Source organism: Gorilla gorilla, chromosome 9 (genome assembly GCF_029281585.2).
Source record: "Gorilla gorilla gorilla isolate KB3781 chromosome 9, NHGRI_mGorGor1-v2.1_pri, whole genome shotgun sequence".
Lineage (NCBI taxonomy): Eukaryota > Metazoa > Chordata > Mammalia > Primates > Hominidae > Gorilla > Gorilla gorilla.
The window spans coordinates 17,175,385-17,197,229 of record NC_073233.2 but is presented as its reverse complement, the minus strand read 5'-3'; the positions used below and the strand labels follow the sequence as shown (position 1 = coordinate 17,197,229).

The 21,845-nt window shown below is 43.3% G+C and overlaps 1 protein-coding gene and 1 non-coding gene across 7 annotated transcripts; both read left to right on the top strand.

The window, feature by feature from the left end:
• On the top strand, positions 1 to 11,770 carry EIF4G2 (eukaryotic translation initiation factor 4 gamma 2). Of its 6 annotated transcripts, XM_004050708.5 has the most exons (23): positions 198 to 358; positions 417 to 436; positions 1,333 to 1,459; positions 1,830 to 1,895; positions 2,668 to 2,808; positions 3,700 to 3,802; positions 4,296 to 4,427; positions 4,511 to 4,577; positions 4,664 to 4,815; positions 5,124 to 5,234; positions 5,420 to 5,503; positions 5,586 to 5,684; positions 6,279 to 6,420; positions 6,505 to 6,665; positions 7,020 to 7,133; positions 7,720 to 7,845; positions 7,972 to 8,076; positions 8,160 to 8,375; positions 8,459 to 8,717; positions 9,051 to 9,255; positions 9,381 to 9,592; positions 9,694 to 9,815; positions 10,943 to 11,770. In XM_004050708.5, the coding sequence occupies exons 1-23, from the start codon at positions 243 to 245 to the stop codon at positions 11,006 to 11,008; spliced, it is 2,946 nt and encodes a 981-aa protein (XP_004050756.2). In that variant the 5' UTR covers positions 198 to 242; the 3' UTR covers positions 11,009 to 11,770. The 6 variants fall into 6 exon arrangements, with proteins under 6 accessions (XP_055211427.1, XP_063567040.1, XP_004050756.2 ...); XM_055355452.2 differs by lacking the exons at positions 198 to 358; positions 417 to 436; positions 7,020 to 7,133 and adding an exon at positions 1 to 8 and having other exon boundaries at positions 4,496 to 4,577; XM_055355449.1 differs by lacking the exons at positions 198 to 358; positions 417 to 436 and having other exon boundaries at positions 4,496 to 4,577.
• LOC115933501 (small nucleolar RNA SNORD97) lies at positions 7,186 to 7,327 on the top strand. The gene has a single exon (XR_004069329.1). It is a non-coding gene; the product is annotated as a small nucleolar RNA SNORD97 (small nucleolar RNA).
• Positions 11,771 to 21,845: the final 10,075 nt, after the last annotated feature.

Below are 21,845 nucleotides of genomic sequence, written 5' to 3'. Positions count from 1 at the left end.
CGGTGAAGGTGAGTGGAGCCGCTGCCGCCGCCGAGTGGAGCGCTCTAAAATGGCCGCCGTCCCTGGCCGCTTCTTCTCGAGTGGTACAAAATGGCGGCCGCAGGCGGAGCCGGGTGGGGCGACCCTTTTTTAGTATTTCCTCTGCGCTTCAGACACCTGGAAAGTCTTGGCCTTTGTTCTCTCTTCCTGTTGCTGACGGGGTAGAAGGAAAACGTCAGTGTTGGCCAGACCGCCGTGCGGTCATGTCCGGATGGCCGACGCCTGCAGGGACGAGGCCGTGGCGGACCGAGGCACGGGTGTGCTCGGACGGCGAGGGAGCGTGGCTCGGACCGCTAGCGCCGTGGCGGGAGGCACGCGGGCTGGCAGGGAGGGCCAGACCGTTGGCGCGGGACCAGGGAACCGCAGGTGTCCCGGAGCCTGGCCTCCCGGCGGGGAGGTGTGTAGGGCCTGCAGTCGGCAGGGGCTGCGCTTCGTCGGGGAGGAAAGAGAGAGTGATGATTTCTGCCCCTTTTGTCAGCAGAGGAGGCCGTGGCGAGGCGGTTGTCAGTCCCGGGGGGATTTATGGTGCAGGAGGGGGCCCGCTTGGAGGCGGCGGGTGGGCAGGAGGCCGCCTTCCTGCCTGGAGAACAAAGAGCTGGGCGCCGGGCTGGCGGGGGCGGCCTCCGCTGCTCCTCCCCGCCGAGCGACCCGCGGCCTCGCGGGGAGGTTGTCGGAAGCACTTCCCTAACTTGCGCCTGGGTGGGAGGAATGCTCCGCTCTTTTGTTCCCAGGAAGGGAAAAACGGGGCGGAGGTTCCTGCTGCCATGTTGTGGCCCTGGTCTTCCGCCTGCAAGTGCTAGTCCGGTACACCCGGTCCCCTCTCGCGCGTCTTTCCACGAGCTCTCCACGGGGAGGAGGCGAAAGGGTGGACAGGGGAAAACTGCTAAAGAGCTTTCGGAGAGACCTCATCTAGTCGCTGGCCTCGTCAAGGCAGTAAAAATTCCTAGGGCAGACATTTTCCACGTGATGTTGCTCGTGTCTGTAGTTAGGCTTTTCTATTGATCTCAGTGCTCAGTTTTAAAGATAGTAGAATGTGGCTTTTTCAAAAGATTCGTTCTGAGACGTTTAAAATGCTCTTGTGTTCTACGAAGTCTCTTTGCATCCTTGAACATCGGGGAATTTCCAGGTGGCTAAACAAAATGTAATTGTCAGTGTTTTGAGTACATTTTAGGTTAGTCTTACAGATCTGCAATGCAGTGACAGTGCCAGGATCTGAAATACGTTGTAATTGAATGAAGGCTTATAGATCTGTATGTTAGCAGTGTCTAATTTTGGTGCTCTTTCTCGTTCCAGGTATTTCATTTCTCCTGTCCCCTCCCCTCCCCACCCCATCTATTAATATTATTCTTTTGAAGATTCTTCGTTGTCAAGCCGCCAAAGTGGAGAGTGCGATTGCAGAAGGGGGTGCTTCTCGTTTCAGGTACTTGTAGATTTATTTTGGGGAATCCTTTTGAAAAGGCCAGTCTCAAAAAGTAGTTACCACAGCAAATAAGTCCGACTTAATGGGCTGCAATTTTCATTTGAAAAGTTCTTAAGTTTTCATTGACAGCCTTCTAAGAACTGCCATCTGAAGAATAAATAAAATCGATTATTTGCCTTTCCTTTGGGTCCGAGTTCAGTCTTTATTTGTAGCATAATATACAAGCACTAAAATACAGGCCTGGCTCCAGTCTGGGCAAAATAGCGAGACCCCCATCTCTACAAGCAAAGCAAAACACAAAATAGATGCTTTATTCTTTTTGAGTGAGACATAGTTGGGATACAGTAAACAATTTTTTTCTTTTAAATAGTGCTTCTTCGGGCGGAGGAGGAAGTAGGGGTGCACCTCAGCACTATCCCAAGACTGCTGGCAACAGGTGTGGTAAACATGTAAAAAAAACAGTGAGCTTTATTTAACAGATTAAAAGTCTTTCCCATGTGACGGTATAATTAAGGCAATAGCCATCAAGACTCCTAATCTTAAGGGGCGTGGTTTCTGTTGGGTATCCTAAATACAGAATATCAGCTCCTGATTATTCCTTAGCCAGATTTTCTAAGTGAGTTGAGACTCTCAAACTGTTATTTTTTTCGTTATTCTTTGGGTTATTTTAACTAATGTTTTTTCTGAAATCAGTAGCTATTATTCCTACTGATTGTTATTAGTAAAGTAGTACGCACTCAACATGGTCAATAAAACATTAGAAAGTGTTAATTGGCAGCCGGTACAGTGGCTCACACCTGTAATCCCAACAACAACTTTGGGAGGCAAAGGTGGGAGGGTCGCTTGAACCCAGGAGTTTGAGATCAGCCTGGGCAAGACAGCAAGACCCCATCTCTTAAAAAAAATGTTAATTTTCAAAATGTGGTTCCACAGTGTTGATACTGGGAATATTTACTAGACATGCAAATTCTTAGGCCCCACCCCAAACCAGTGAAAGCAGAAACTGGGTGGGCCCAGCAATCTGTTTTAACAAGCCCTTCAGGTGATTCTGATCGACGCTACTGTTCCAGAACCACTAATCTCCAGAGTTGGCTTTCTTGGAGGGGAAGTCGAGAAAGCCTAAATTACTTTTTTCTATGTAAGAGAATTTATGATGTTTAACATTTGGTGTGTGACAATAAGTGTTTTTGCTGATTTTTATTAATCAGCGAGTTCCTGGGGAAAACCCCAGGGCAAAACGCTCAGAAATGGATTCCTGCACGAAGCACTAGACGAGATGACAACTCCGCAGCAAACAACTCCGCAAACGAAAAAGAACGACATGATGCAATCTTCAGGAAAGTAAGAGGGTAAGTTTCAAGGTCTGTTTTACTAAAAGATGGGAAGTATGGATTAGCTGTGTTTGGTGTGTGTGCTGTACTACTAAGAAGGCAAGGTTCATGCCCAGAGTATGTATGTTTTAATGGATCCTCATGGTAGCAATTTTAAAAAATATCTTGAACTGGCCAGGCACTGTGGCTCATGCCTGTAATCCCAGCACTTTGGGAGGCCGAGGTGGGCAGATCACTTGAGGTCAGGAGTTCGAGACCAGCCTGGCCAACATGTTGAAACCCCATCTCTACTAAAAATAAAAAACTAGCCGGGCGTAGTGGCAGGCGCCTGTAGTCCCAGCTACTAGAGAGGCTGAGGCAGGAGAATCACTTGAATACCCCACAGGTGGAGGTTGCAGTGAGCCAAGATCACGCCACTGCACTCCAGCCTGGGTGCAGAGCAAGACTGTGTCTCAAAAAAAAAAAAATGTATCTTGAACTGAAGAACAGCACGTCATATTTTGGGGCTTACCGTTGCTTTCAGCCATTGGATTGCAATCCATAATCCTGTCGTGCTAGCATTTCCCTTGACTAAGGGAAGTGCTATGTTATTTAAGCCAGTGAGGCAGGGAATATAATGGTCTTAGTTCATGGTCTAGCCTTGATAATGAGATCTTTGCACTCTAACCTTGAGAAAGTGAGAAAGGATTCTTGTCAAACAGCTGGGAACCCCCCAGTCCAATTCAAATCATTGTAATTAAAATAACAGGTTTATTTCAGCATCCCTTTGGTTTTAGATGAGTAAGAAAACATGTCTTGATTTTTTAAAGGGAGCAAGTTAGAAGAAAAATCAGTATAATTTAAAAGCAGTTTTTCAATTCAAATTCTGTGTATTAGCTAACACTTAAAATGTAATTCCTTTTTCTCCAGCATACTAAATAAGCTTACTCCTGAAAAGTTTGACAAGCTATGCCTTGAGCTCCTCAATGTGGGTGTAGAGTCTAAACTCATCCTTAAAGGGGTCATACTGCTGGTAAGTTTTAAATATTGGCTTAACTCAAAAGGGAGAGGGAACTGTTTAACAAACTCAAGTTGTGTTTTTTTACACTTGGATTACTACTTAAAACCCTTAGGTGTGAGTTAGATAGGTATGTATTTTTGAATACTGATGGTGATTAAAAAGAACCACTGACTTTAGTAGCATTAGATTGAAGAAGTAACTGTTAAGTTCATGGTATGGTTGAAGAGGTAAATGGGAGTGCTTAGCAAGCTGTTCTTTTTCTTTTGTGGAAAATACCATATTTAGGTCTTGGAAATGCATTGTATGACAGTTTATGTAGACTTGAAAGTTTGATATCCATGGCATTTTCTGACTCCCAGGAGATGGATGTGACTAGATGAAATCTGTATAACTGGACGTTTTTGGTAGACTGTAATAGCTAACATTTAGGTGGTTGTATTTTTCCTAAAGGAAGGGTTCTTGGAGAAGTTTTCATATTTAGTTAAAGCAATGACATTTTCTGTAGATTGTGGACAAAGCCCTAGAAGAGCCAAAGTATAGCTCACTGTATGCTCAGCTATGTCTGCGATTGGCAGAAGATGCACCAAACTTTGATGGCCCAGCAGCAGAGGGTCAACCAGGACAGAAGCAAAGCACCGTAAGTGGTAGTTTTTGTTTGCTTGTTTTAAAGTTGACTTGAAAAATTTCCTTAATAAAGCATGACAGTGTCTTCTTTTCCAGACATTCAGACGCCTCCTAATTTCCAAATTACAAGATGAATTTGAAAACCGAACTAGAAATGTTGATGGTAAGACTTACAGCTGATAATAAGTACTACTGTATATATTCAGCTTAATTCTGAATGTTGGCTTACTTCATTGGTATGTTTTTCAGTCTATGATAAGCGTGAAAATCCCCTCCTCCCCGAGGAGGAGGAACAGAGAGCCATTGCTAAGATCAAGATGTTGGGAAACATCAAATTCATTGGAGAGCTTGGCAAGCTTGATCTTATTCACGAATCTATCCTTCATAAGTGCATCAAAACAGTAAGTGTGACAGGGAAGTTAGGCGAATGTAGTCAGTCATTTGGAGGAAATGAGTCAATTATTCATCTAAGAGGGAGTTTGACTAGTTAAATACAGATGGGCAACAAAATTTACTAAACAGAATAATTTGAAATACGTGGTGTGTTTGACAAAGTAGGGTTAGAACTGATCAACCAGACTGGTAGAAAGCCCTATACTAGATTCTGTAGGAACTGTGAATGAGTTAGTGCAAACATAAAGGGAAAGAAAGTACTACGCCTAAACCAGAGTAACTAAAACTTTGTCACCATGGCCTTTTATTCTTGTAGCTTTTGGAAAAGAAGAAGAGAGTCCAACTCAAAGATATGGGAGAGGATTTGGAGTGCCTCTGTCAGATAATGAGGACAGTGGGACCTAGATTAGACCATGAACGAGCCAAGGTATGTGTGTAGCTGATGAAAGTAGTACAAGTAGTTTGTCTTTAAATCAAGCTATTGGTTTTTGTGACATCATAAGGGATTGCCATATTTAGCCATTAACTGGGTTATAATTTTAGAAGTCTTAAAGCTGTAAATTGAACACATTTGCTTTAGCTCTTCCAATGAATATATTCTTCTCTTATCAGTCCTTAATGGATCAGTACTTTGCCCGAATGTGCTCCTTGATGTTAAGTAAGGAATTGCCAGCAAGGATTCGTTTCCTGCTGCAGGTAATATTGGTTTCTTTAAATTTGTTGGTAAGCTGAGTTTTTGGTTTAGGAATATTAAAATAAAATTATTTTTCAATTAAAGGATACCGTAGAGTTGCGAGAACACCATTGGGTTCCTCGCAAGGCTTTTCTTGACAATGGACCAAAGACGATCAATCAAATCCGTCAAGATGCAGTAAAAGTAAGATTGGGTTTTGTTTTGTTTGTCACATAGACTTTGTGTGTGTAGAGTAGAATGGGTTTCCTCCTCACCCACCCCAAACACTTGAGGGGTCTGTCTCATCTTAGTGGTGGAGCTTAATGTTTTTAGTGTCTCGTCTTCCACTTTTATTTTTTTATTTTTTGAGACGGAGTTTCGCAGTGTCACCCAGGCTGGAGTGCAGTGGCGCATTCTCGATTCACTGCAGCCTCTGCCTCCCAGGTTCAAGTGATTCTCCTGCTTCAGCCTCCCCAGTAGCTGGGACTATAGGCGTGCGCCACCACACCCCGCTAATTTTTTGTATTTTTAGTAGAGACAGGGTTCCACCATGTTGGCCAGGCTTGTCTTGAACTCCTGACCTCATGCAAACCAAGGCTTGGGCCTCCCAAAGTCGGGGGATTACAGATGTGAGCCATCATGCCCAGCCTTGTCTGCCATTTTTGGAAGAAGTTATTTACAGAAATAACATAAATTATGGTTTAATATTCTAGGTTTGCCCCGCTAGTTGCAAGAATTTTAGTTTTAAGTGAAATAGTGTCCAGAGACAAAAAGTGCTTATTCACTTCATTTCTAAAGGATCTAGGGGTGTTTATTCCTGCTCCTATGGCTCAAGGGATGAGAAGTGACTTCTTTCTGGAGGGACCGTTCATGCCACCCAGGATGAAAATGGATAGGGACCCACTTGGAGGACTTGCTGATATGTTTGGACAAATGCCAGGTAATTTTGAAAAAACAATGGTTTCATTAAGCTAAAAAATCAGTTAACTTTAGTTTTGAGAGTTGTCCGTATATGTATTTTAAGGTAGCGGAATTGGTACTGGTCCAGGAGTTATCCAGGATAGATTTTCACCCACCATGGGACGTCATCGTTCAAATCAACTCTTCAATGGCCATGGGGGACACATCATGCCTCCCACACAATCGCAGTTTGGAGAGATGGGAGGCAAGTTTATGAAAAGCCAGGTAAGTAATATTTGAGTGTTTAGGCAACAAATGTTAAATTCTGCAATATATGTGATTTCATTTGCTATTAAAACATGAAACTATTTTAGGAGTGTGCATGTTTTCTAAACCTTATCTGCAACATTTATTTCAAACTGAAATGTTTATCCTTAAGATTAGTAAAGTATTAGTAAAATCACATCACTTTATTTGACAGTTAGGTTAGATTTTTATTCTTCCCTGTTTCATCTTTTACTTTCTCTGGGCAAATTCAGTTAAACTAACTTTATGGCTTGGCTCATCCCTTTGGTACTTGATTACCATAATTTATGGACCCCTTTTTATCTAGACTTTCTTTCTCCTTTTCTGAAATAGGGGCTAAGCCAGCTCTACCATAACCAGAGTCAGGGACTCTTATCCCAGCTGCAAGGACAGTCGAAGGATATGCCACCTCGGTTTTCTAAGAAAGGACAGCTTAATGCAGATGAGGTACATTTGCCTATGTTACTTATATACCATAGTTTGTCCGTTCAGAAATTTATTGCCCGATGATTATAAAAAGATGCGTTATTAAGAGGACTTTATGCTGGAGTTCTTGACGTTTTTCTCTCTTTTCTATACTTCTTTTTCTTTCTTTGAATGTCCAGCGTCCTGTGAGCGAAGATTATGAGATATGAGGGCAAGTCTCCTAAAGTCTGTTAGAGCAAGAAAACTGGTTGTCAAAATATTGTGGTTTCTTTCTTTGTAAGAAGGGTGATTTAACTAAGAATAAAACAAGGCATTTTCTAAACTGTAGTTAAATTTGCAGTTTTTTATTTGAATATTTTAGTCATGCTAATTCTAAGAGAATTCTCATAAATGTAAGATTTATAATAGTGTCTTACTACTGTATGCATCAGATCTTTAAATTTTTTGCCAAAAATTAAACCTGTTAATGTGGAGTACCTTCTTTAGTTTTTCAAAAAGCTTAATGTTTCCCTAGATTCTGTCACTGTATAGGATTTTAGAATGTTGTATTTAATATGTTCGCCAACTGCATGTTGTTAATTTAGATATATTTTGTTTTCAATTCCAGATTAGCCTGAGGCCTGCTCAGTCGTTCCTAATGAATAAAAATCAAGTGCCAAAGCTTCAGCCCCAGATAACTATGATTCCTCCTAGTGCACAACCACCACGCACTCAAACACCACCTCTGGGACAGGTACAGACCATAGTAGGACAGCATTTTCTAAAGATATCTGAAGACTTTTTTCTAAATTTAGTGTGTTCTTCCCCCTAACTTCATAGTCCTCTTTTTAAAAAATGTCTGTCATTGCTTGTTTTTCAGACACCTCAGCTTGGTCTCAAAACTAATCCACCACTTATCCAGGAAAAGCCTGCCAAGACCAGCAAAAAGCCACCACCATCAAAGGAAGAACTCCTTAAACTAACTGTAAGTTTCAAATATCCCATTTTAGTGTAATTAGCCTGTATTTGAGATAGAGAATACATTAAAGATACTTGTGTTCTTCACAGGAAACTGTTGTGACTGAATATCTAAATAGTGGAAATGCAAATGAGGCTGTCAATGGCGTAAGAGAAATGAGGGCTCCTAAACACTTTCTTCCTGAGATGTTAAGCAAAGTAATCATCCTGTCACTAGATAGAAGCGATGAAGATAAAGAAAAAGCAAGTTCTTTGATCAGTTTACTCAAACAGGAAGGGATAGCCACAAGTGACAACTTCATGCAGGTAGGACACTTTACTGATTGTGTGGTAAGAACTCTTACCACTCAGATTTGAAAACTGATAAACTGTTGTATATTTCTTTCAAGGCTTTCCTGAATGTATTGGACCAGTGTCCCAAACTGGAGGTTGACATCCCTTTGGTGAAATCCTATTTAGCACAGTTTGCAGCTCGTGCCATCATTTCAGAGCTGGTGAGCATTTCAGAACTAGCTCAACCACTAGAAAGTGGCACCCATTTTCCTCTCTTCCTACTTTGTCTTCAGCAGTTAGCTAAATTACAAGATCGAGAATGGTTAACAGAACTTTTTCAACAAAGCAAGGTCAATATGCAGAAAATGCTCCCAGGTAAGAGAATGCTGACTTGTTTGTTTTGTTTTTTTAATATTATATCTAGAGATTTCAGGTACCTTGAGTGGATTTATGTAGGTCAGACAGTCTGATTGTCCTGCTCAGATAATGATAAACATTACCACAGATCTCACCTATAAAAAGAGATTTATAATTTAACTACTTTCATTTGATCTGTATGTTGAGTTTTTTTCATTTGCTGGGTTGGTTCTCTATTCTGCTACATGGATCTTACATACTTGGGGACATCATTTGTGAAGCTCTGCTCTCTGGACAGGACAACTTGGTAAAATGAACTATTAGATGATGCAGGTGGCTTTGTCTCTTCAGAAATTGATCAGAATAAGGACCGCATGTTGGAGATTTTGGAAGGAAAGGGACTGAGTTTCTTATTCCCACTCCTCAAATTGGAGAAGGAACTGTTGAAGCAAATAAAGTTGGATCCATCCCCTCAAACCATATATAAATGGATTAAAGATAACATCTCTCCCAAACTTCATGTAGATAAAGGATTTGTGAACATCTTAATGACTAGGTAAGACGAATGGTTTTCTGCATATGGTAATGTTTCATGTACTAGAAAAGAAGCAGGAGACTAAGAGTTGTCTCTTGAGCAAGAAAACTCACTGTTGGGTTCTAACAAGACCTCTTTCTGTCCAGCTTCTTACAGTACATTTCTAGTGAAGTAAACCCCCCCAGCGATGAAACAGATTCATCCTCTGCTCCTTCCAAAGAACAGTTAGAGCAGGAAAAACAACTACTACTTTCTTTCAAGCCAGTAATGCAGAAATTTCTTCATGATCACGTTGATCTACAAGTCAGTGCCCTGTATGCTCTTCAGGTGCACTGCTATAACAGCAACTTCCCAAAAGGTGAGAGGACTTGTATCAGAAGAATGGCATGAGGAAGTTCTTAAACAGAACACTAAATAATGGGCTTATTACTTTTTTCTTCCTTTTTTTTTTCTTTAAAGGCATGTTACTTCGCTTTTTTGTGCACTTCTATGACATGGAAATTATTGAAGAAGAAGCTTTCTTGGCTTGGAAAGAAGATATAACCCAAGAGTTTCCGGGAAAAGGCAAGGCTTTGTTCCAGGTAAGTCTTTTGTTAAAAAATTTGGTCTGCTTATTTCAATTTGCTTGGTATTAACTTCAAGTTAAGAGCCTTTTTCAACTGAAATACAGGCAAGGTAGTCCTAGTTAGTAGTTTGTCTTCACCTGTACATTTCATTCTGCACTATTTAAAGCTATGATTAAGTAAAGCTACACAATGAATCAATTGTAGTGGTGTATAAGATGTTAGAGGTAGCTAACTTTTCAAGGAGTATAGCTACTTATATACATGGGAGTGACTGTACAAGTTTCGATTTAAGCTTTTTTAAAAACATCAGTAAAGAGGAAATTGTAGCTGGGCACGTGGCTCATGCCTGTAATCCTAGCACTTTAAGAGGCTGAGGTGGGAGGATCACTTGAGCTCAGGAGTTCAAGACCAGCCTGGGCAGCATAGTGAAACCCTGTCTCTAAAAAATACAAAAAATTAGCCAGACGTGGTGACATGTTCTGTGGTCCTGGTCCCAGCTACTCGGGAGGTCATGTCTTGAGCCCAGGAGGCAGAGGTTGCAGTGAGCTGAGATCACACCACTGCACTCTAGTCTGGGCAACAGAGTGAGACTGTGTCTCAAAAAAAAAAAAAGTTTAAATACTATATATTTTTTTAAAAAGAGGAGATGTTTCTGATTTCTCACAATTTGATTTTTTCTTATTGAATGAAGTTGTAGCCCTAGGGGAAGAACATCAGGGCATTCTCAAATCACAGTGAACGCATTAATCACCTGAAGAGCAGTTTAAAAAGCAGGTTCCAGGCCTATTCCTAGAGATTCTGGTTTAGTAGGTCTGTGGTACAAAATCCAGGTGATTCTTTCTCATGCTACTAGTTTTCCAGGGGGCCCAGGCTTGAGAAACATTGGTCCTGCAGCATCTTACTACCTTTTTATTGCTGATGATAAACAAGATTCACGAGGATCATCCTTGCAGGATTAAATCTTTAGCTCTGTGTTGTCCCAAATCTGGATAATATACCACTGTTCGTTAACTTAATATACAAATTGTTGGTAGGGATGTCCTTGTTTTATATTCTAAAACTGTGTAGTACCACCTAAAACTTTTTGGATGGATTTCTGTTTATATCATGAACTATTTTAATTTACAAATCTTAATTTATAGGTGAATCAGTGGCTAACCTGGTTAGAAACTGCTGAAGAAGAAGAATCAGAGGAAGAAGCTGACTAAAGAACCAGCCAAAGCCTTAAATTGTGCAAAACATACTGTTGCTATGATGTAACTGCATTTGACCTAACCACTGCGAAAATTCATTCCGCTGTAATGTTTTCACAATATTTAAAGCAGAAGCACGTCAGTTAGGATTTCCTTCTGCATAAGGTTTTTTTGTAGTGTAATGTCTTAATCATAGTCTACCATCAAATATTTTAGGAGTATCTTTAATGTTTAGATAGTATATTAGCAGCATGCAATAATTACATCATAAGTTCTCAAGCAGAGGCAGTCTATTGCAAGGACCTTCTTTGCTGCCAGTTATCATAGGCTGTTTTAAGTTAGAAAACTGAATAGCAACACTGAATACTGTAGAAATGCACTTTGCTCAGTAATACTTGAGTTGTTGCAATATTTGATTATCCATTTGGTTGTTACAGAAAAATTCTTAACTGTAATTGATGGTTGTTGCCGTAATAGTATATTGCCTGTATTTCTACCTCTAGTAATGGGCTTTATGTGCTAGATTTTAATATCCTTGAGCCTGGGCAAGTGCACAAGTCTTTTTAAAAGAAACATGGTTTACTTGCACAAAACTGATCAGTTTTGAGAGATCGTTAATGCCCTTGAAGTGGTTTTTGTGGGTGTGAAACAAATGGTGAGAATTTGAATTGGTCCCTCCTATTATAGTATTGAAATTAAGTCTACTTAATTTATCAAGTCATGTTCATGCCCTGATTTTATATACTTGTATCTATCAATAAACATTGTGATACTTGATGTAGTGATGTGTGGCTGTAAATGGCGTCCATAGTCTGGGAGAATTGTCAGCTTTGTTTTTGAGGTATAGGAGACCCACCTTAGTTTGACTTAAGGACTTCCCAATTTTTGTTTTTCTGCTGTACAAGCCTGGGTTCCAGAAGGAATTTTTAGACTCTTCAAGATGAGACACAAGATTTAAGGTGTTTATTTCCTTTGAGTTACTGAAACTAACCAATATAAACGATTTTTATGATCAAAGATCACAAGTCTTATGAATTTGGAGGAACATTGCTACACATAGCAACTAAAATTTGGTGACAATTTATCTTTTGTCAGACTGAAATACACGGTGATCTCTGGATAAGCTTAGCTGTCCTGCAAGCATCATTCCCAGTAGCTGCCCCAAATGTCCAGGGAAGATCCCTGCTTCCTCTGGAAAAATTGCAGTGTCCCAGTAAAATTGACTTGATTCAACTAAACCTCTGCATGTTTTCCAAAAACACATATGAAGGATTTGCCTCCAGCCCTGGAACATTCTGACAATCCTAGGATTACTTCTAATATTGGCATGGATGGGGGCTCTTGAAGTGTGCTGTTGGAGTCCTGGTTGATGTCAACACCTAAGAACCTGTTCTTGGTGATTGGGGAGACCCTCAAGGCAGACTATCATACTGCCAAACCCATTAGAACCTTGAAGTCAGAAGAGGCTGCCTGCACATGCTCCAATGGGTGGGAGGCAGAACCAATCAATGTTTTTGTGTCTGTCTGATTTGGGCCAGGGAAGCTAAACCTTGCATTATGGCACTCATCTTCCCCTGAAGTTTTAACAAGTCATAAGCTTTTGGGTACCTTGAGTACAGCAAAATTAAGGCTAAACAGAGATTTGTATGAACCTACCTAGATTTTAAAGGAGCTGTAAATTGTTTCTCTGCCCAACCCTCCCCACGAAGGGGAGGAAACTAATTTTTAACCTAGCAAAAGGAGCAAGTGGTTAGGTGGATCAGCTAGTCGATTCTTATTGCCAGAATTTGCGTAATTCAGCCAGGGTATCAGGCTAAAGGAAGTTTTAGAACTAAACCTGGGCTGGGTGCAGTGGCTCATGCCTGTAATCCCAGCACTTTGGGAGGCCTAAGGCGGGCGGATCACCTGAGGTCGGAGTTCAAGACCAGGCTGACCAACATGGAGAAACCCTATTTTCTTCTAGAAAAATACAAAGCTGAGTGTGGTGGTGCATGTCTACAATCCCAGTGACTCGGGAGGCTGAGACAGGAGAATGGCTTGAACCTGGGAGGCGGAGGTTGCAGTGAGCCGAGATGGCACCATTGCACTCCAGCCTAGGCAACGAGCGAAACTCCGTCTCAATAAAAAATGAACTAAACCTGGTACGCAGTGGTTTGTCATTGCTTACAGAATCATGCTTTAATCTTCCCCCCCCAAACATGTCAAGAGCTACTCAAAATATTCAACCCGTAGAGAATGTATAATACTGCTGCTGCCTTGTTCTAAAGACACCTAACAGTGTACTTTATAATTACCATACTGTGGAACGGCAGTATCTGGGTATAATTGGGATGTACCTTGCATGATTGCCAATTTCTTTAGTATCAGCATGTAGTGACTAGTCTTCATTCACTTCATGGTGACTTCAAAATAAGATTGCACGTCTTTACTGCCCCCAATTTTTTTCCCTTTACTGCAAAATTGAAAGAGTTGTCTAATTTTCCCCATTCTCAAGCCTCAGTAGGGCTTCACTCCCCAGGTTCCCACACCAAAACTTTATCAGGGTCACCAGTAACTCCAATGCTATATCCAGTAGGTTTTGATCCTCCTGTAGGCAGCATTTGACAAGTTACTCATTCCTTGAAAGTGTTAACTTGTTCCCAGGACATCTTTTTCTTCTCAGTTTCCAATGGGAGATGCCTGATCTCAACACTTTTTCAGTTGTTGTCATACTCTGCATGCATTCTAGCATCAAATCATGTTGATTGCATTCCAAACATTTTAGAAATGGAAGAACTCGCTTCTTCAACCACCACCCTCATTGCTTACCTAGGTACCGCAGTAGCCTTAACTGGCCTCCCTGCCTAGCCCTCATCTCCATTTTGTCGTCTCAACACAGCACCACTTGGCTGAAAACCCGCCAAATGGCTTCCCACCTGGTGGGATTTTTATGTGAAAATACTTCATGTGGTCTGCGTCACCCCGCATCTGACTTCCTTAGCCCCTCCCCATCCTTGCCCCACAACCTGTTTCTCTGATCTCATTTCCTACTGCTGGCACTGAATCCTTCTGCTCCCACCGCACTGGATTTGCTGCTCCTGGGACATGCCAAGCATCTTCTTACCTTGGAGGTTTTATGTTCCTCCTTTCTTCTGGATAACTGGATGACTGGCTTTCTCCCCTTCCTCAGGTCTTGGCTCAAATGTCACTTTTTTTTGTTTGAGACGGAGTCTCGCTCTGTCGCCCAGGCTGGAGTGCGGTGGCGCGATCTCGGCTCACTGCAAGCTCCACCTACTGGGTTCACGCCATTCTCCTGCCTCAGCCTCCTGAGTAGCTGGGACTACAGGCGGCCGCCACCACGCCCGGCTAATTTTTTGTATTTTTAGCAGACACGGGGTTTCACCGTGTTAGCCAGGATGGTCTCGATCTCCTGACCTCGTGATCCGCCCTCCCCGGCCTCCCAAAGTGCTGGAATTACAGGCGTGAGCTACCGCGCCCAGCTTCAAATGTCACTTTTATTAGTAAAGTCCTCATTGTCAATTCTGATAACCTCCTGCAGATCTTAAGGGGCAGGAAAGAAATTCATATATATATTTAAAAACTCTAAACACATCCTCATCCCTCTTTCCTTTTTGTATCTCCATGTCTCATTACATGACATACTGCATGGTTATATCTGATTCCTGCTAGAATGTGAAGAGCATGAAGTATTTGACAGTTTTTTTCACTGCTGTATTCCCAGCATCTAGAGCAGTGCCCAGTGCCCGGTAAACACTCAAATATTTGTTCAACCAAATCATGAATTAATAAAATTACCCCACATGGCAGGATGTGGACATAGAGGAAGGAAGTAGTGGAAAGACCTCAGACTCGAGTTGTAGATCGATCTAGGGTTAATCTCTAACACTTACAAGCAGGGTGATCTTAGGTAAGATATTTTTTATCTGAGTCTTGATTATTTTAGAAATTATTTTAGAAAATTTAGCTTGGGCAACGTGGGGAAACCCTGTGTCTACAAAAAAAAAAAAAAAAGTAGAAAAATTTGCTGAGTGTGGTGATGTACACCTGTAGTCTCAGCTACTCAGGAGGCTGAGGTGGGAGGATCACCTGAGCCGAGGAGGTCAAGGCTGCAGTGAGCCATGATCACGTCACTGCACTCCAGCCTGGGCAACAGAGTGAGACCCTGTCTCGAATGAATGAATGAAAATGTGGCTAACGTGCAGCTGTAGTTCCAGCTACTCTGAAGGCTGAGGTGGGAGGATTGCTTGAGCCCAAGAGTTTGAGGCTGCAGTGAACTATGATCGTGCCACTGCACTCCAGCCTGGGAGACAGAGCAAGACCCTGTCTCAAAAATTTCAAAAGAAAAAAAAGAAAGAAAACAGGGTTAATACTTAAGGATTGTCATGAGAGCTAAACAAGCTAATATGTAAAAGTCACTAGGGAGAGCATCCCACATAGCAGCCCAATAGATATGAATGTCACCCTCCTTTCTAAGATTCCTCCCCAGGAGAACTGCTTCCATCTTCTGAACTAACAAGATCATTGGCTAGATCTAACTAAAGGGTATAGCTCAGTCTTATCTGATCAATCAAAAGCACTCGCCAGTTGACTTTCCTCTTTCCCACTTTGTTTTTCTCCCAGCTTCTCCTCAGTCTCCTTTAAAAGCCCTCTTTTTTCACCTGGCCCCTGAATGTTGCTGTTTTGCCTCCCTCCTTCAACTGTCACTCACTTCTGTGGATCCGATTACCAGCTATCTGCTGATGACATCTGTGTCTTGAGTCCAAACCCCTTTCCAGGATGTCTAACTCGCACATCCAACCAGCCCCTGGACATATTTCTGAATGTGCCACAGCACTTCAAACTCAATATTCATCCCTAAGCTCTTTGCCGCAAACCAACACTCCCTCCCTTTCTAACTCTGGAAACATAGCCTCATGCAAACCAAAAACGAGTCACTTTCTCACTAGACAATTTTCCAAGCAAAGTCCTACAAGAATATGCAAGAGCCCTGGACGAGGAGACACCTGAGCACAGGGCAGAGAGTAGCGGACACAGGACATTCAAGTCCCACAGCCTGCCCTGCCCCGCCCCGCAGCCCTGCCCCGCCCCGCAGCCCTGCCCTTGCCCGTCCTGACCCAGGGGGAGCGCAGGGGGCTGAGCTGGACCCAGGTCCCCGACCGATCAGCAACGCTGTCCCACAGCGCCCTCTGCCGGGCTGCTGGGAGACCACCCCTGGCAGGTGGGTCGGGTTGCAAGGCTCTGGCCCTTGTCCTGTACTGCCCACGCGGAGGCAAGACCGAGACCCACTGGTCACGCTCATGGAGAGGGGGAAGTGACAATGTTGCCCTGGGCTTGGTCTCCTGTCAACGGTGCATGACACGACGATGTGACTGGTAAATGAGCAGTGATTCCTCAAGAGCTGCTCAGGTCAGCTGCACAGCATGCCGAGCCACAGAGCAGAGCGCAGGCCCCAGCTTCCCGGGTCATCAGTCTCGGAGCCTAGGCCAATCGCTGCACCTCCCCCAGGCTCTATCTGACTTACCTATGAAATTATCCTTGGTCTGCCCAGCTCTCCAGTGCGTTTCGAGGGGCCGCATCGCTAGGTATGGAACATCAGTGATGGACAGCAGTGGAACTGTTCTACAAGTCCATGCGTCTCGCAAACATGTACTGAGTACATATTTGCCAGGGGCTACTCCAGGGCCAGAGATGTAACAGTAATGAGACAGTCTTCTTCTGGAACCAGCGTTCTGGGTGATAGCAGAGAGACAGTAAATCAACAAACGTACAGTGCCAGGCAGTAAAAAGTGCTGTATGCAGGGATGCGAGTAAGGGCTAGGGAGTGGAGTGAGTGCTGCTTGAAAGAGGGGGTTCTGGGATGGCCTCAGGAGGAGGTGGCCTTTGAGCAAAGATCTAAGAGATGCCAGGGGGTGAACTCCACAGCCGTCTGGAGGAACAGCATTCCTGGCAGAGGGGAGGCCAAGCTGGAGGCCCTGAGATTGGGAACGCACCTGGCCTGTCTGAGGAACAATCTGGCCAAGCAGAGGGCAAGGGGGTTTGAGGCTGGGGAGAAGGGTGCCGGCCAGTGCAGAGAACTAGTCAGACCCAGTAAGGACTTTGGCTTTTATGCTGAGTGAGATGGGCTGCCTTTGGAGGATTGCTTTTTATCATTTGTTAATATCAATCCCTCATTAAGACCAGTGCAGTGCCTGCACTGCATCCTGAGCTCTGCTAGGACATATTATGATTACTGTAGCTAATGTTTGCCGAGGAGTTAGCATATGCCAGGCTGGACCAAGTGCATCAAGGTAGTCATCCCTTGTAATCATCCCAACATCCTTCAGGCAGGTGCTTCACTATCCCCCTTCACTATCCCCATGTCTGAGCCCCAAACTGAGGCTCAGAGAAGCAAAGCACCTGCCCAAGATCTTTCATGTATTTGGCAAGTAGTTATGAATGCCTTTTCTGCATTGTATTAGGCCGTTTTCACACTGCTATAAAGAAATACCTGAGACTTGGTAATTTATAAAAAAAAAAAAAGAGGTTTAATGGACTTACAGTTCCACATGTTTGGGGAGAACTCAGGAAACTTGCAATCACAGGAGAAAGCGAAGGGGAAGTAGGCGCCTTCCTCACAAGGCAACGAGAGAGAGAGTGTGAAGGAGGAACTGTCAAGCACTTATAAAACCATCAGATCTCCTTGTGAGAACTCCCTCACTATCATGAGAACAGCATGGGGGAACCGCCCCCAAGATCGAATCACCTCCCACCAGGTCCCTCCCTCGACACATGGGGATTATGGGGATTACAATTTGAGATGACATGAGATTTGGGTGAGGACACAGAGCCACATCATGTCATGCGTGCTCTTTTGAAGTACTGGGCCACACATCTATGAAGTCATGGGGTGGGGGGATTCAAGCCCTACACTGTAACTCAGGAGCCGGTGCTCATACCAGATACACCAAAATGCATGTTGGGGTAGGGGACAGAAACTGAAGAGAGAAAGTAAAGGGCCCTTTGCAGAAGCAGTGAGCTCCTCATGCTTGGAAGTGTAACCAGGGCGGAATGAGTGTAGGGAGGGGCAGGCGCTTCTGAGGGTTGGGGTGTAGGACCTGAGGTGAGGAAGAATCAGCCCCCTAATCCTTCTGTCATGGGTTGAATTATGTCCCCAGCCCCCAGAGATATATGCTGATATCCTAACTCCAGGTACCAGTGAATGTGATCTTCCTATTTGGAAATAGGGTCTTTGCAGATGTAATCAAGTCATTAGAGGAGGCCCTAATCTGATATAATGGTGTCCTTACAATAAGAGAAGTGGCACACAGACATGCAGGGTGAGCGCCATTTGATGACAGGGCAGAGATTGGAGTGACGCCTCTACAAGCCAAGGACTGCCAAGGTTTGCCAGCAATGCTAGCAGCTAGGAGAGAGACGTGGACAGATTCTCTCTAGAGCCTTCCCATGCCCTGCTGACACCTTGATTTTGGACTTCTAGTCTCCAGAACAATGAGAGAGTATGTTTTTGTTGTTCAAGCCACCCTGTTTGTGCTACTTCATTACGGTAGTCCTAGAAACTAATACATTGTCCCCAACCCCAGTACCATCACTTCCATCCAGGGCCACCGTGCCCTCTAGCTCTGTCCCTTCCTCTCTCCTCCCCTGAACCCACCAGCTGCTTCACAACTCAGCTGGGTACAGAAAGGTGAGGGAAGGGCTTGGACGAACCAGTAAATAAAATGAGTGAATGAATGAGCAGTGGAGCTCTATTTTGTTCTGAGAAAAATTCTTTGAAGAAAATTAGTAATCCACTTCAGTACTAAAAAATTAGAAAATAAGCCAAAAGAAAAGATATAAAGCTAAGCCTATTAAAATTTTTCATAATTTGGGGTGAGGTGACTTTTCTTTTCTTTGCTTCTTTTTTTTTTTTTTTTTTTTTTTTTTAGAGTCTCCCTCTTTCTTCTAGGCTGGAGTGCAATGGCGTGATCTCGGCTCACTGCAACCTCCACCTCCCGGGTTCAAGCAATTCTCCCTGCCTCAGCCTCCCGAGTAGCTGGGATTACAGGCGCCCGCCACAAAGCCCGGCTAATTTTTGTATTTTTTAGAGACAGGGTTTTGCCATGTTGGTCAGGCTGGTCTTGAACTCCTGACCTCAGGTGATCTGCCCGCCTCGGCCTCCCAAAGTGCTAGGATTACAGGCGTGAGTCACCGTGCCCGGCCTAGGATGACATGACTTTTCTAAGCATGTTACTCAGGGAAGTTCCAGATTCTGTGGGGCCTGAAGTTTACATAATTTGGCAGGGATGGTGGGGGTTTCTTTAGGAAAAAGAAAACAAAATCACAAATGAAAAATTAGGTGCAGCCTTGGAAGAGGCCCAGGCAAGTGAGGGACCCTGATGCCTAAGCTTTAACTTCATGGAACATCTATCTCTTTGTGAAAAAAATATACATATCCAGAAACGATGAAGGAAAATGTTGACAGATTTGCCTATTAATCTGTTTGTCCCAACATGTTATAAAGGATAAATTAAAATATTTGCATGTGCACAATCAAGGGTTAACCACAAAAAGCTCTTTAAAAAATCAGTGGGAAAAAAAGACTAACCTTTTTGAACTCTGACTATATTATTCTCAGAATAGTCCTGGGATGTAGACATTGTTATCCCAATTTAAACAGTAGGAAATTGAAGCTGAGGGGGATGGAGCCATTGTTCAAAGTCACATCATTTGTCAGAGGAAGAGCTAGGATTTAGAGTTCGAATAACTCTAAAGTCCGCATTTTTTCTATTACACAGCAGTCAGAATTGGAGCTGATTTCCAAAGATGGGGAAAATAAAACAAAATGTGGCAAACTATAAATACCTGCAGGTTTTGTTTTGTTTTGCTTTTGTTTTGTTTGAAGACAGGGTCTCATTCTGTTGCTCAGGCTGGAGAGCAGTGGCACAATCTCAGCTTACTGAAGCCTCAACCTCTTGGGGTCAAATGGTTCTCCTACCTCAGCCTCTCAAGTTGCTGGGACTACAGGTGGGCCACCATGCCTGGCTAATTTTTTGTAGAGACAGGGTTTCACCGTGTTGCCTAGGGTGGTCTGGAACTCCTGGGCTCAAGTGATCCACCTCCCTCAAATTCCCAAAGTGCTGGGATTAGAGGCGTGTTTCACTGTGCCTAGCCAATACCTGCAGTTTTTATCCTCTTGAAGAAAAGCCTGACATTTTCGCTCTAACAAATTTTTCTTCTTCTTCTTCTTCTTTTTTTTTTTTATAGAGAAACATCTTCACTATGTTGAGTCTTCCAATCCATGAACATGATATATCTCTTAATTTAAGACTTTTTTTTTTTTTTTTGAGACAGGGTCTCACTTTGTCACCCAGGCTGTAGTGCAGTGGTGCCATCTCAGCTCACCGCAACCTCTGCTTCCCAGGCTCAAGTGATCCTCCTGCCTCAGCCCCCAAGTAGCTGGGACTACAGGCACATGCCACCACATCTGGCTAACTTTTTGTATTCTTTGTAGAGATGGGATTTCGCCATGTTGCCCAGGCTGGTCTTGAACTCCTGAGCTCAAGCGATCCTCCCACCTCGACCTCCCAAAATGCTGGGATTACAGGTGTGAGCCACTGTGCCCAGCCTGAGTCTTCTTTGATATTGTTTTCATCATTGTGTAATTTTTAGAATACATATCTTATACATGTATTGTTAGTTTTATTTATGTTTTTTACTTTTATTACTTTTAATTGACACATGATAATTGCCTGACAATTTCCAATTACATGAGGCCCTGTCAATTACATTTGTTTGGACAATAATCTACAGTTTGGGGATGACACATTAACCTGAAGTGATCCCAATCAATAGCTAGTTTTTGATGTTTATGGAGGCCTTCGAGAGGCTTGGTGTCAAAGAAATTGAATACAGATTTAATTGTTATTCCTGGGGAAATGGTTGTAAAATCTCAAGAGTTTGCAACAGTTATAAACAAGCATTTTAAAGATTGCTTTAAAAAGTGGTACATTAGCCTGGGCACAGTGGCTCATGCCTGAAATCCCACTGCTTTGGGAGGCTGAGGCAGGAGAATCACTTGAAGCCAGGGGTTTGAGACCAGCCTGGGCAAGACGGTGAGACCCTGTCTCTCCAAAAATTTTAAAAATTAGCCAGGCACAATGCTGTATTCCTGTAGTCCTAGCTGGTAGGGAGGGGAGGCAGGAGGATTGCTTGAGCCCAGGAGGTCGAAGCTGCAGTAAGCAATGATCTGACTATTGCACCCCAGCCTGGCTGACAGAGCGAGAACCTCTCTCACACAAAAAAGAAAGAGCAGTACATCAAATGAAGATGGGAAAAGCCACCTACGGGACAAATGGGAAGGCCAGTTGTTCTAACGCGATGCAGAGGAGTGCTGGCAGCTCAGGACAACACATTCAGCCACAGAGCCATGGACTCTCAAGCCCTGGACCTCAAACAACATGATGGGTGGGAAGGCAACATTCTCCTGAAAACGGTTAGATGATTCCGAAAGCGGCTCAAGTACAATGGACAAAGATTCTGTGATAAATTCGAGTGAAATTATTGTATGGAATATGAATGGAGGAAAGCACTTGTTCTCAACATTTTATGAATGTGTGATTTAAACACATTTTAAATTTAATAAGTATTATTAGTAGACATTGAACTATTTCATCTACATCCCCAAAGTTTATAAGTTTAAGTTAGTGAAAAATCTTTTGGGCAGACAGAGAACCTTTACAGTGGGCATGGGGTCACGTTATATTCAGGACACCTTATACTCAGGCATCTATGATATTTGAAGCTCAAGACACAGCTATTGGCCGGGCGTGGTGGCTCACACCTGTAATCCCAGCACTTTGGGAGGCCGAGGCAG

Coding starts and splice junctions, on each gene's coding strand:
- EIF4G2 (XM_004050708.5), top strand. CDS start 243: ATGTCCGGATGGCCGACGCCTGCAGGGACGAGGCCGTGGCGGACCGAG. Junction 6,666..7,019: donor GCAAGTTTATGAAAAGCCAG/GTAAGTAATATT, acceptor TTTCTGAAATAG/GGGCTAAGCCAGCTCTACCA. Junction 9,593..9,693: donor TAACAGCAACTTCCCAAAAG/GTGAGAGGACTT, acceptor TTTTCTTTAAAG/GCATGTTACTTCGCTTTTTT.